The sequence below is a fragment of the Paramisgurnus dabryanus genome, chromosome 18 (assembly GCF_030506205.2).
Source record: "Paramisgurnus dabryanus chromosome 18, PD_genome_1.1, whole genome shotgun sequence".
In the NCBI taxonomy this organism is placed as follows: Eukaryota; Metazoa; Chordata; class Actinopteri; order Cypriniformes; family Cobitidae; genus Paramisgurnus; species Paramisgurnus dabryanus.
In genome coordinates, this window is record NC_133354.1 from 26912028 (window position 1) to 26924638 (window position 12611).

Consider the following 12611-nt stretch of genomic DNA (forward strand, 5'->3'; position numbering starts at 1 on the left):
AATTTAACCGCAAAAAGGTGAGCAGCTTTCTAGATGCACATGCGGCTGAATGTGTCCGGTCCAGCTCCAATCAGACGCGATCAACCCTATGCAATTCAAAGATCAAACTCTTGATGTGTGAGAGAGTTGCGCTACTGTGTCCCATACTATGGTCCATTATTTGCTGAATAGAGCAATACAAAAAATTATTTTCACTTTATGCTGCATTTCCTTAACGCAGTGCCATTTGGAATTCACCCACCGTCTGTGTGTGTGCGCACGTTTAAGTGCACTCAAAAGTGCATACACAGAGACACATATCAAAAAGCAAGCGAACACAGAATCTTTCTGTTCTTCTTGACAGGACACATACAAACAAAATATTCTTGAAATACCACTAATAAAAACATTTCTTTATGTCTTAAATGTATGTATAGATTAGAGCAGTGGTTCTCAAACTTTTTCCGCGTGTGGCCCCCCTTTTGTACGGTGCACTTCTTCGCGGCCCCCTCAAAGAAAATTTAGGACAAAAACTGTTCTGAAATTTTACATTTTAAATAAACAAAACATCTTAAGTTATACAAAGTATTGCTGTTGGCTAGTAGCCTTACTTTTCTAGGTTTAATTACAGATAATTCATGCTAAATTAATGTATTTTATAAAATGTCATAAAACTGGGGGCCCCCTGGCACCATCTCGTGGCCCCCAGTTTGAGAACCACTGGATTAGAGGCCAGTCCGTGCTTAATCAAACAACCCAAAACGTAGGTCTCGTACACACTGCATATTAATTCGGTTGTCACTTCATCTTTTAATGCTTAATCCTGTTCTGTACACACACAGTTCAGTAATTTACGGGACTGACAACCAAATTCTACAACCGAATTAACTCCCGCAAAATGCAGGTAGTGACAACCGCATTTACAGAAACTCTGCACAGTGTGTACATAACCAAACTGAACAACTAGTAGTTAATCAAGTGTTTAAACGTTCATCATAAACAGGACAGGTCTCTCTTCTGAAAAAAGAAATGCTTAGAAGGGGAAAAAGTCTTCTGTATGCACGGTTCAGAAAATGATAGAGGCACAAGCGTTTGCTGACTAGTGTTGCCAGATCTTGCACAAAAAAACAGCGAACAAGAAGAATCCAATAATAAACCGAAATAAATCTAAATGCTTTACCTCAAAGATCAAAATATTGGGACCGGCCCCTTCACGCTTTATTAACACCAAAAACTTGATCGCTTCATGAGCCAAAAGAGGACCTGGCAACACTGCAAGACCGCGCGCTCCGTGCTGTGAAGCAGCCTCACAAAAGCATAAAATACACAAAGCCAAGACGGAGGTTTATTACAAAACACAATGCTGTTATTATATTGGTCAAATCTGTGATAAGCACGCGAGACAGCAGAACGTTGCTATGGTTATCTCTGTGTCAATCATCGCATTTTCGGGAGTGAGTCTTGTTCCGTACAGACATGAAACTAACATTTAGGCGATTCACTCCCGCATTTTAATGCGGTTGTCACTCCCGAAAGTTTGCAGTGTGTACGAGACCAAAGAGAAAATCACTTCTGTAGCTCTAAAAAATTATTATTATATCTTATTCATACAACAATTTCTGTACCTTTTGCTAATTTTAGACCTTACTTAAAGGTGCAGTGTGTAAATTTTAGCGGCATCCAGTGGTGAGGTTACGAATTGCAACCAACGGCTCAGTCCACTGCTCACCCCTCGTTTTGAAACGCATAGAGAAGCTATAGTACCCGCCACTGGAAAACCATGTAATTGAAGGAGACAACTTAGTAAAAAAAGTTTGTCCGTTAAGGGCTTCTGTAGAAACATGGGGACAGAAAATGGCGACTTCCACGTAAGGGAACCCTCTGTGTATCTAGATAAAAACGTCTCATTCTAAGGTAATAAAAACATAACAGTTTATTATAAAAAGGTCTTTATACACCCCTGATAATATAGTTTTGTATATTATTTTGCATTTCAGTCAAGAGATCCTTCTAAAAATTACACACTGCACCTTTAATGTGCAAATTTTTTATAAATGTTTGTAATTTCTTTATTTATTCTTATTAGGTTTTTCCCCACCCCTTTTTTGCTGATCTGAAAAATTATCCGATCCGTGCCTCAAAAATTGTAATGTGATCCAAAACTGTGAGTCTTGTGATCCAGACCTCATACCTGCACCATCGCATTTTTGGCTACAAACCAGTGTTGCCAACTTAGTGACTTTTTAGGCCTCTTTAGCAAAGCTTTTCTACCAAAAAAGCACCTAGTGACAAATCTAGCGGATTTTGGGATTTCATTCAGTAGAGAAATGTCACCGGTACTGTGCAAGGTGTGGAGCACAAGGTTGCTTTCCCGGCACAAAACTGCCTCTCTCTGTGTCTGCTCAGTTCAATGAGCCGAGCGGCAGAGAGCAGCAGCCCTCATCTGACTTTATAGCAGCTGACTCGTGAAAGAATGAGTACAAAACTGTGTTTCCAAAAACCAGTCACTTATTTGTATATTGTTTGCTCCTCTATTTTAAAATTTAAGCAATTTAGTTTGACTGTTTGGAGTTATGAACATAAAGTTTTGCCTATAAATATGCAAATAGTTTGTTACCCAGATGGAGGCTGCATGATATAAAATATAAGGAAGTAACATAGTCAAAATCTCAGCGTGGCGTCTCAATGCTGTACAGTACTGTATGGTGATTCTGTTAGATGATGTTACAGCTATAAATCATGATTTAAGCAGTTCAATGTATATACCACAAAGCAACGTTCCTGCACGTAAACAGCACACCAGGCCATGTCTCTTCACATTTGTTTGCTTCTTACCTTAAATGACATAATTTGCCCCTACAAGACGTTATCATTGGCCATAATGTGATATGACACGGGTGTCAAAAATTTGACCCTTTCTTTTTAAACCCCCAGAGGGCAGTTTATAAGAGGGGAGAGTCTTTCTATTTTTGGGAAAAGTAGAACAGTTTGGGGGCATGTCATCTGCTTACACGCCAACTGTCTTTCACAATTTGTGGGTTCTTGCATATTGGTTGCAGGTCTGTTCTGGTCTGCTTAGTTTAGGTGTCAAAAGCTACTGAATCAATACAAAAGGCAACATTAACCATAATAATATTTGAGGCAACAATTGAATGTATGGGTGTTGTGTTGTTTAAACGATTTTAAAATCATATTATCCAGTATATCGCTTGCTTTTTAAATAACTGCATTCAGTGCCCACAAATTCAGCGTGTGCATGTGCATTCAGAGCGTGATGTAGCAGCACATTTAACTGCAGTGTGTGTACGACTTGAAAAAAATCAACGTCATATTCATTTCAAATACTTTGTCATCTTTGTGTCGCGCAGAGGACAGTGAAAGGTTACTTGAGAAGTTATTTAGTGTTTTCTGATGAATACAGTTCGTTCTTAAGAATAATTTCAAATGGACTATTGGATCACCAACTATAAACAATAAACTAGCATAAACATGACAGCTTGAAATGGCTGATAGAGGAACTCACTATATTAAAACAATAAGTCATTACTTCTTGTGCTGTGTTTGACGTTTGCATTTGTAGATCTGTATTACAGGGTCATGTTTTTGTATGCTACATGGTTAGTAAAGCAGTGTTTTGTCATGTTTTTACTTCAATGCTTCAGTTTTAAAGGGGATATATCATGAAAATCTGTCATTTTCCATATTTATGTGCTATAATTGGGTCCCCAGTGCTTCTGTCAACCTAGAAAATGTGAAAAAGATAAATCCAGTAACTTAGTTTTGGTAGACCCTCCTCTTCAAGCATGTGAAAAAATAGGTCATTGAAATTTGGCTCCCCTTGTGATGTCAGAAGGGCACCTTATTATAATAATACCGCCCCTTAATCGGCACTATCCAACCACGGCACTGCCATTTAGTACAGAGAGGAAGAGAGAGAAAGAGAGCGAGAAGATAATAGACAGCACAATTGAGTTTCAATTTTAACAAACCACCATTATGGCGATCAGTGTTTGCATTTAATCAGCTTATATGCATTTAATAGGACACCCCAACAAAGTGGCAATTTTAACATGCTATTATAAATTATATATATGGTATTTTGAGCTTAAACTTCACGTGTGAACTCTGGGCACACTAAAGATTTATTTTACATCTTCAAAAAGTCTTGTAAAATGTCCTCTTTAAATAATAAACACCTTTCTGTTTTGTTTTCATTTTTCATCTTTTGTTCCCGTTGATAACATCAATAATAACCTACTAACATTACTTGTTTTAACATGTTGTAAGACGGAGCTAGCCTAGAACAATATAAGACTTTCACAAACACATTTTTGAAGATGCAAAATACTGCAAAAATAAATAAATACATAAAATAATTAATCACAGATTTATTATAGTCATCGTTTTTTGTAAGATGGAGCTAAAACAATATAAGACTTTAACAACTACGTTTTTAAAGGATGCAAAATAGCGGCAGTAATCGGGAAAATAAATAAATCAATAATAAAAATCACAGATATTATTTTCATACTAGACTTTGTGTCTACTATCGTACACCCCTTACTTGAACATCAAAGGACAATTTCGTGGTTGTTTCCAAACATGCATGGAACAGATAAAGAATAAAATTTCGGATAACAATAAAATAAAATTACAGATGAGACAATGCTTGGGGAGAGAGACACTTTGATGTTTTTGGGCTCCATTTGCCACTGCTTTGTCCTCCTCTCACGCTCTTTTAAGCTTGCAATTTCATTGGCCGTTGCTCATTACTGCTTTCTTGTTTGTCTGAGAACACCTGAAGACTGGTCAACCGTATCGTAAACAAGTCTGAAATATTTTGCAGTGTCTGCGACGGCTGAGAATATATCTGGCAAGTATATGCACAAAATCTTGGGCTTGTTTTCTGTCTTTATATCAGCCTAAAAACATAAAAGGGGAGAAAAGCTTCTATCGCACTAAGTAGTGTGTCTTGCAAATATATTTCTCAGATGAAGTGGTACAAGCTATTAAGTTGTATGGTAACATCACTACTTATCAGTCAATCTGGACTGGTTGATCATAAAAGTGAATCTGCTTGTGAACTGCTGATTCTGCTATCATATAACATAAAGCAGCACTTACAATAAAACTTATCTTCTATTATCAGCTTAAGGCTCTTCTATGAAGGCATGAATTACTGCCACAACCAGTCGACTGCTACAGCAAAGAGATGATATTCTTTACTGATGTCGCAAGCAGAACAAAAGTGTCCTACTTTTTCACCCTCTCCTCCATTTTTACAGTCTTTCTCTAAAGCTTCTTCCCCTCTCCAGAAAACATCCTCCCACCATGTCTCGATTCTTAAGAACTCGTCAAAGATCAAAGATGGACGAGTTTCAACCAATGAAAGTGTGCCTCTCTACACGACGACACCTGGCTCATCCAATCGGCTCACAGCCTTGTCATGCGCCTGTCTGAATTACTTGCATAACAAGAGACAATTTAATGGTCTCTCCTATCATTGTCTCAAATATTACCATGGACGTGTTGTTATTTCCCAGGCACTTCTAATCCATAAGCAGGGATTGCTAAATTTAACAGAAGCCTTTGAAGTCGGTGCACTAGATTTGGTCACAGACACACCATATTGCTCAGACTTCTCCCATGGCAATGAGTTTATGTATCGGCACCCTCGCATGATGAGATTATCGTTGACCCCGCATCTTCATTTATTTTCTCTACAAAAGCACTGGTTATTCAAAAAATATTGCATAAATCACACAAACAGCAGAAACACACACAGATACCGGTGTCATGTAACTTTCTGTGCTGTCATAACTAGTGATGAATTATTGAAATAAGCTGTGCCTAATCTAATGGAGTTCACGATTGTTCAAGCGCTAGAGCTGGGAGGCAGATGTCAGTCAGAGCTGAAATATGTGACAGCCGTGTATGTCAGTGTCCAGAGGCAATGAGAGCGGCCCAGGGGAACAGCTGTCTTCGGTCATTAGTGAGGAGAGGGGTAGAGGTGTCTGAATCTGAATTAGGCTGGACAGAGTGAGGCCGCGACGTTTGACACAAGGCCCAGGCTAACCATCGAGTCCAGAAGCGAGGAGCGCTACACTGAGGCAAACTCAGCAATGCTTTGCATCATCACACCCCGAGGAGAAGAGATGCCGGCTGTTGTTCAGCACAGCTCCCCCTATAGAGTATCAGAGCTGAGAGTGATGCAACTTCTGTACAGCAAGGGAGCTATCACAAACACACACATGCACACTTGCTTATACATAAAGCGGAAAAACAAACACAAAATAATAATGGCCGATAGATGACTGTATACTTTTCAGAAGCTCGTGCATTTATTACAGGTTATTGTATGATGATCAACAGCATGGTGATACAGTAGGACATCCAATGCACAATTGAGTCCGTTAATACGGCACAATATATGAGAAAAACCTGACAAAAAACTCTAGAAAGAAATGCTTTGAAACATAATGAGGGCTTTATAAATATTAATATTTTAAGGAATGAGGAATGTTTTCTTTTCTGGATGAAGAAAATCTTATGCAAGACGTTTAATTACAATGATTGTTGAAATCCTGTACATTAGCATGACAATGATAACTGCAAACTACAAAACCAGTACTCTTTATTCTCTATATAAAGCTTTATACATTCAGAGAGCGTAAAAGAGAAAGAGAGCACATTGCTGTAATTACCATAAAGAGCAGACTGAGGATTTAACAGAAAAAGCTAATTCCATATGACCTACTTATTCAAAAAGCATGATTTTTTGACTTTCACTGGAAATAGCTTTATATAACTGGACCCATCAAACTACTGAATCACGCAGTAAGTACAAACACAACTGACACTATTTGCTTTCCAATCATAGTGTTCATTAACGCACATTTCTTAGCCGTGCAAAACAACAAAGCACAAGAGAAGACCATGGCAGCAGACGGACTAAACTAAGTCCAGACTAAACTCCTGTCTATTAGTGATGATGGAGTGGGCCTTTGAGACACAGGCCATTAAGCTGGAGGAGTGTGCACCATTTCTCACACACTTCCTCTTCGATGAAACCAGTGATGATACTCAAAGTAGGGGCAGGGATGCGAGGAAAATGATTCCTGAAAGACGGATTCTGGTGGACAACAGTGATGGGAGAGGGAGTGTTTCCCTGTCTCTAAGCTTGTCATATAGGCACGTTGAAATGTAGGCCAGGAAGGAGAGGAATAGGATGACGAGGGGGCGCAAAGGTAACTGCTCTTCGGCTCCTCATAAATCATGGAATATGTTCAGCTGTTACATCCAACATACCGTATAGCACAATTCATAAGTAATGGTTGGCTGTGGTACGGTTCAACATATAGTCAAATACAAAGAATTAAAAAACTGAAAAATCACAGATGCAAACTCTGATTGCAATCAGGATGTCACCAACCAAAACTTTACATAAGGGTGTGTCTCCTGACATAATCAAAACTGAAGTAGGCTATAAATTATCCATACCGTGTTTCCCAGACTTATCAGGCAGCAATCATTACATGTAACAGATCAACTGTGCATGAATAGAAATACACTGATATTGTAGAAGCAGACTATTATTCATTTTTAATGAACATAAGCGATACCTTGATTATTATAACTTATATTTAACATAAATCATGCTTGTGAAGCTAAACGATTCATGCGTGTACAAACGCCCACGCGCAATTTAACATAAGTGATTTATAAAACGGATTACTGCTTCACTCACTAACAAAATGTGCCACTGCATGACTCCCAGACATGTTTGTATAGCCTAATAATAAACCTTATTAAGAAACTTGTACTTTAATGTTTGTCTTCACATTATGTGAACGTATATAAATATATATATTAAAGTAAATGTATTTAAACTGTCAGTGTCCGCAACAAGAATCAAAACAGATCACCAGACGGCGCGTGCGGACAGCGCATCGGCGGGCGCTCCTCTATTTCTGACTGAACTTACAGTAAGTCTCACCTCACAAATAAAAAAATAACGTCTAAAATAATCTTTGATAATGTTCAATTCAAGAAACCGACAAAAATAGAGTATTCTCTCAAATATGACTCTTACCTTTCCTTTTCTCCATACTGGAAGCACAGCGTCCTCTCACACTCTCACTCAGTCATACTTCCAGCATCGCTGCCGTTACGATTAACGTTACAAGTGTTCAAAGGCGCGAATTTTAAATATTTGCGTCCGTTGTATTTGTCAGTCCGGTTGCGTGTCAGGTGTCAGTCGGATGCGCGAGGACAACGCGGAGGTCTACGGAGAGGCGCGCAGCAGCGTGCGGTTCACCGAGACGCGTGAGAAGCGAGTGAGTGACTGAGCAATAGGTTGGTGAGGTGAGCTCATAGTGTGTAACAGTCACTGAGCTGATTTGAATTAGGGCTCCTCCTGCTCGCCCCTCATGCCAATTCCTCTTTCTCCTCCTGAAAATATATACGCGCCCTAGTGTCGTGGCTCTCGCGGTCTCTGTGACCATCTGACTCTCAGGAAACCAAAAGTAATTGTAGGCTATAGGATACGCGGTGTTGTTTTATCGATGTTTTTTCCACTAACACCGTTTCCGAAGATCAATATTCATTAATCAGGTGCTGAGAGGTTCATATGTAATACCGTCGCTGCGTTATAGTCAGTCTAAGAGACGATATCGAATATGTTCATGCCTTGCTGAAATGGTTTATTTTATTGGCATCTATTGAGACATTTGAAAAATTGTCTGTTTTGGGTAGCATTGATTTAAATCTGTATAATCGTATTAACTAATGTGCTTCTTGTACAACAAATGTTATTTCTAACACCTGCGTACTTAAAATACATTAAATAGCAGATTAAACCTCATTAAATGAATAACTTCTGTTGTCACACTATGAAAAATAAATACATTTCCCTTTGATTTCTGTGATGTCACAACTTTGCCAGGTTTGCACTTTTAACAGATACAGTGACATCATCAGTGCATTACATTTGTGATTCGTACTGGCAAAATGAGTCGGAATGAGCACATTCTCTATTAAAAAATACTTTAAAACGATGTATGATTGGTTGGAATATGACAAAAAATGACAGAGCTACACATAAAGTCAAAAACAATACTATGGGGACATAGGTGTCATTTACACTGGGGACACAGGGGAAATGTCCCCACCACTTTTTGAAAGCATTTGGTTAAATGTTCTGAAAAATCAAGCGACACCTGTGTGACTTTCGACTGGTTTTGTCATGAACTTCATTGTAATCATTGACTTAATGTGCTGCTGTTTTCTACAGTATGGTGCTTTGGCACTGTTCGGTTGAGCTGGTGTTGCAGGGACTGTTAAATGTGCAGTCGACATTGTTGAGGGTTTTATGCTGAGTATTTTTGTGTTGTTGACTGGCTTACGCTATGCTCATTTTTGATGCACCATTATTCAATATTTTCCCCATCCTGCTGTAGAGTTTTTTTTATCCGATCTTTTGTACCCACCACTTTTAAACAAAAACTGACATTCCTGTAGGGGGAAAATATATTAAGGGTTTCCAAAACGAGATAACTCAGTTTGGAATTTTTTCCAAAATCTCTTTTTTTTGTGCATTGTGCATTCCAATTAATATCAAACTGCAGTTGATTTGTTTTGATTTAAGCCTTCAGAACTAAAGAAATACAGATAAGTAGCACAATAAAACACAATATGATAACATAATAATGAACATGTTTTGACAAAAAAAGAGTTCTCGTTTTGGAACCGAACTCTTCATACCTGTATGTTCAGCTTTTTTCTTTCTTTTATTGTTTGATTGACATTGAGACACAGACAGTTTTAAGATCTACTGTAATGCAAGGATTTTATAACATCAATTGGGTCCCGAACTTTAACTCTCTTAATAACTACTTTAACATCAAGCAAGCATGCACTTAATTTTCTCATTCCTGCATGTTATACAACCAAAACCAAAATGTCAATGTGAATGGTTTAAGATTAAGAATTTAGGACTGTACATCTGTCAGAAAACTTAAAAATAAAGATCATTTTAGATGTTTAAAGACTATTTAGAGCATTTAGATCGCTAAACGAGGGCTTAAAGTGCACCCATTTCATTGCTAAAAACATCATTTTTTTGTGTATTTGGTATAATACAATGTGTTCGCGTGGTTTATGGTAAAAAAAAACATTATTTTTCACATACCGTACATTTTGTATCTTTAGATTTCACTTTCATCCTAAAATGCACAGATTTAAAAAGCTCTGTGTCCCTGATTGGCCTGCTAATCTGTACGTTGTGATTGGCCTGAATACCTCTGAAGTCAGCCGGAAATGTTACGCTCCTTACCATGTTTGAAAGATTTGCTCACAATGCAATGCTAACAGGAGTTAACTTAATGTCCGTCTTTACTACATCACCAAGCCAAGGAAGTAAATTGTTGCCTACAATCTTTGTGTTTGTTGTTGTCCAAGAAAAGAGATTCACTTTGGAGATGATAACCAGCGTCATTGTTTGCTTTGGAGTATGTACCTTTTGGCTCTTTAATACTTATTTTTATGAAAACCTCAATTTTGAACAAAATCAACATTTATACTTTCTTTTACATCATGTGCATTCCGACTTATTTTGCCCGCACCAGTCACATTTAGCCTATATGTGTTTGGCAGATAGTTTTATCTAAAGCGATATGCAGTTCATTCAAACTGTACCTTTTTTGGTATCTGTGTTCCTAAGGATCTAACCCTTGCCCTTTGTGCAGGCAATGTTCTACCATGAGAGCTACATAAACATACGTGATCCTTTCTCTGAAATCAAAAGTTTGATTTAACTTATCGATTTCACACTGATTTCAATCTTTGACGTGACCTTACTCAGCCAATATTAAAGTTACAAAGGTTATTTTATCACACAACCTACCATGATTTTATGTAGAAAACATTAAAACTCAAAAAATGACTTTAGCTGGGTTTTCAGACTGGGTTACATTATGAAAATATGAGTTTTATGTGCGTGTTCGGAATTATTAAGGAGCACAAAACGTTACCCTTGCAACACCCCTAGCACTGCCAGGTGGTGTCACTTGCCTCCAAGACAAATGCGATGGCACACCCTCCCTTTTAGAGACACTGGCTGTGAACACAAGTAGTGATCTCATTAGAGCCTAATTCAGAGACAAACTGTCTCGCCTAAAACTGACGTTCTTTTGGCGTGGGGATCTATTTGCTCTGTAGCGATGCCTTGCCTCGACTGTTTCCAAGAACCTTCGCATTGTGCGGCGAGACACTACAAAGCAGCCGGCTCTTCCCACGCGTGGGCATCCGTCCTCATTACCCCAGCACGGGCCCCGCTGCCAGCACTCACAAAGAAGCCAAGCGCCCAGAGACAGCGCAACTACTGCTGTTTTAGCACTTTGACAAACAGGAGCGAGAGATGGAGGAAGAGAAGAACAATAGAAATAGAGAGAGACTATGAAAAAGTATAAAGAGAAACTGTACAATATGTGCACATATTTAAAAGAGCAAGAAAAGAGGCCAAGCTCAAATCTTTGACAATAAACCCGCTTAAAAATATTATGGAAAACAGACAGGCATTGCAATGGCTTGCAGCCCTACTGTTTTCCTCAGAAACTGTTAAACAACAGGATAGATTTTAAAGTTGTGAATGGTACGTTGCTATGTAATGTTTTGGAGGCATTACACTTCCTCAAACAACCATTCAGCATTCAACACATGGGAAATGGAGATCGGCAGATGAATACTGAGCAATACAGCATCAATTGTCCTATACACGACAACTCTGTTAGATGGTGTTGTTCAGTTTATGACTAAATGATAATTCCTGTTTCGCTAACAAGGAAAACGGTACTGATGATAGACACGCACTAAAAGAAATAGTGCTTGGAAATACTTAGTTCCCTTGGTGGTCTTGTTTCGCTGAGATACTGTGTGCATCGACATTCAAAGCTCCTGAGTCTCCATTAGGGGTGAGAAAGTCGGCCTCAACTTAGTTCAGAGGCAAACACAAAAAAATCTTCAAATAATCACTAAAATATGTATACTCAGATAGTTTCACACTGTTCTATTATATATGGCCCAATAAATGAAACAAATAAGCTGTCTGAGCACAAGACAGATGTTAAGTGAATACACCCTCACACAAATACACACACCATGTAGAAACAGTCAACATCAGTTTAAAATGACATCACTGTCTACAGACGAATGAATAGATGAACAATTGTCCATCACCCTCATATATTATTGATGTCTGGATGCATTGCTTGTCTCAGTTTAACAACCGCTGTAGACAGAAGTGCATTCCTGTTGCATTTCAACAATGTTGTTATGTACTGAGCTGCAGCCAAGACCAAAACCTCAACCTTTATTACAGAAAATAGGACAGCAAGAGATATCGAAACTGCCGAAATACTGCAAATGTTCATATCACAATAGTTTGTAATAACTGAATGATTTTGATACTTCAAAAAGTTATGTATAGTTAAAGTTTTGTACTGAGCTGCACCAAGACCAAAACCTTAAACCCAGAAAATAGGACAGCAAGAGATACCGAAACAAAAATGAAATACCGTAACTGTTCATATCGCAATGGGTACCAATAACCAAATGATTTTAGTACCATAAAAAAG

The 12611-nt window shown here is 38.3% G+C and overlaps 1 protein-coding gene across 2 annotated transcripts in view; it reads right to left on the minus strand.

The window, feature by feature from the left end:
• tenm2b (teneurin transmembrane protein 2b) overlaps positions 1 to 12611 on the minus strand; it is a 209647-nt gene that overhangs the window by 131934 nt on the left and 65102 nt on the right. Inside the window, exon 1 of one of the 2 annotated variants that reach the window (XM_065287533.1) lies at positions 8072 to 8299. The exons of the other annotated variant lie outside the window; for it this stretch is intronic. Within the exon in view, the coding sequence (XP_065143605.1) occupies positions 8072 to 8087 (16 nt within the window). The 5' untranslated portion in view covers positions 8088 to 8299. Of the gene's footprint in view, positions 1 to 8071; positions 8300 to 12611 lie in introns of those variants that run through there. 2 annotated transcript variants of the gene reach the window in all.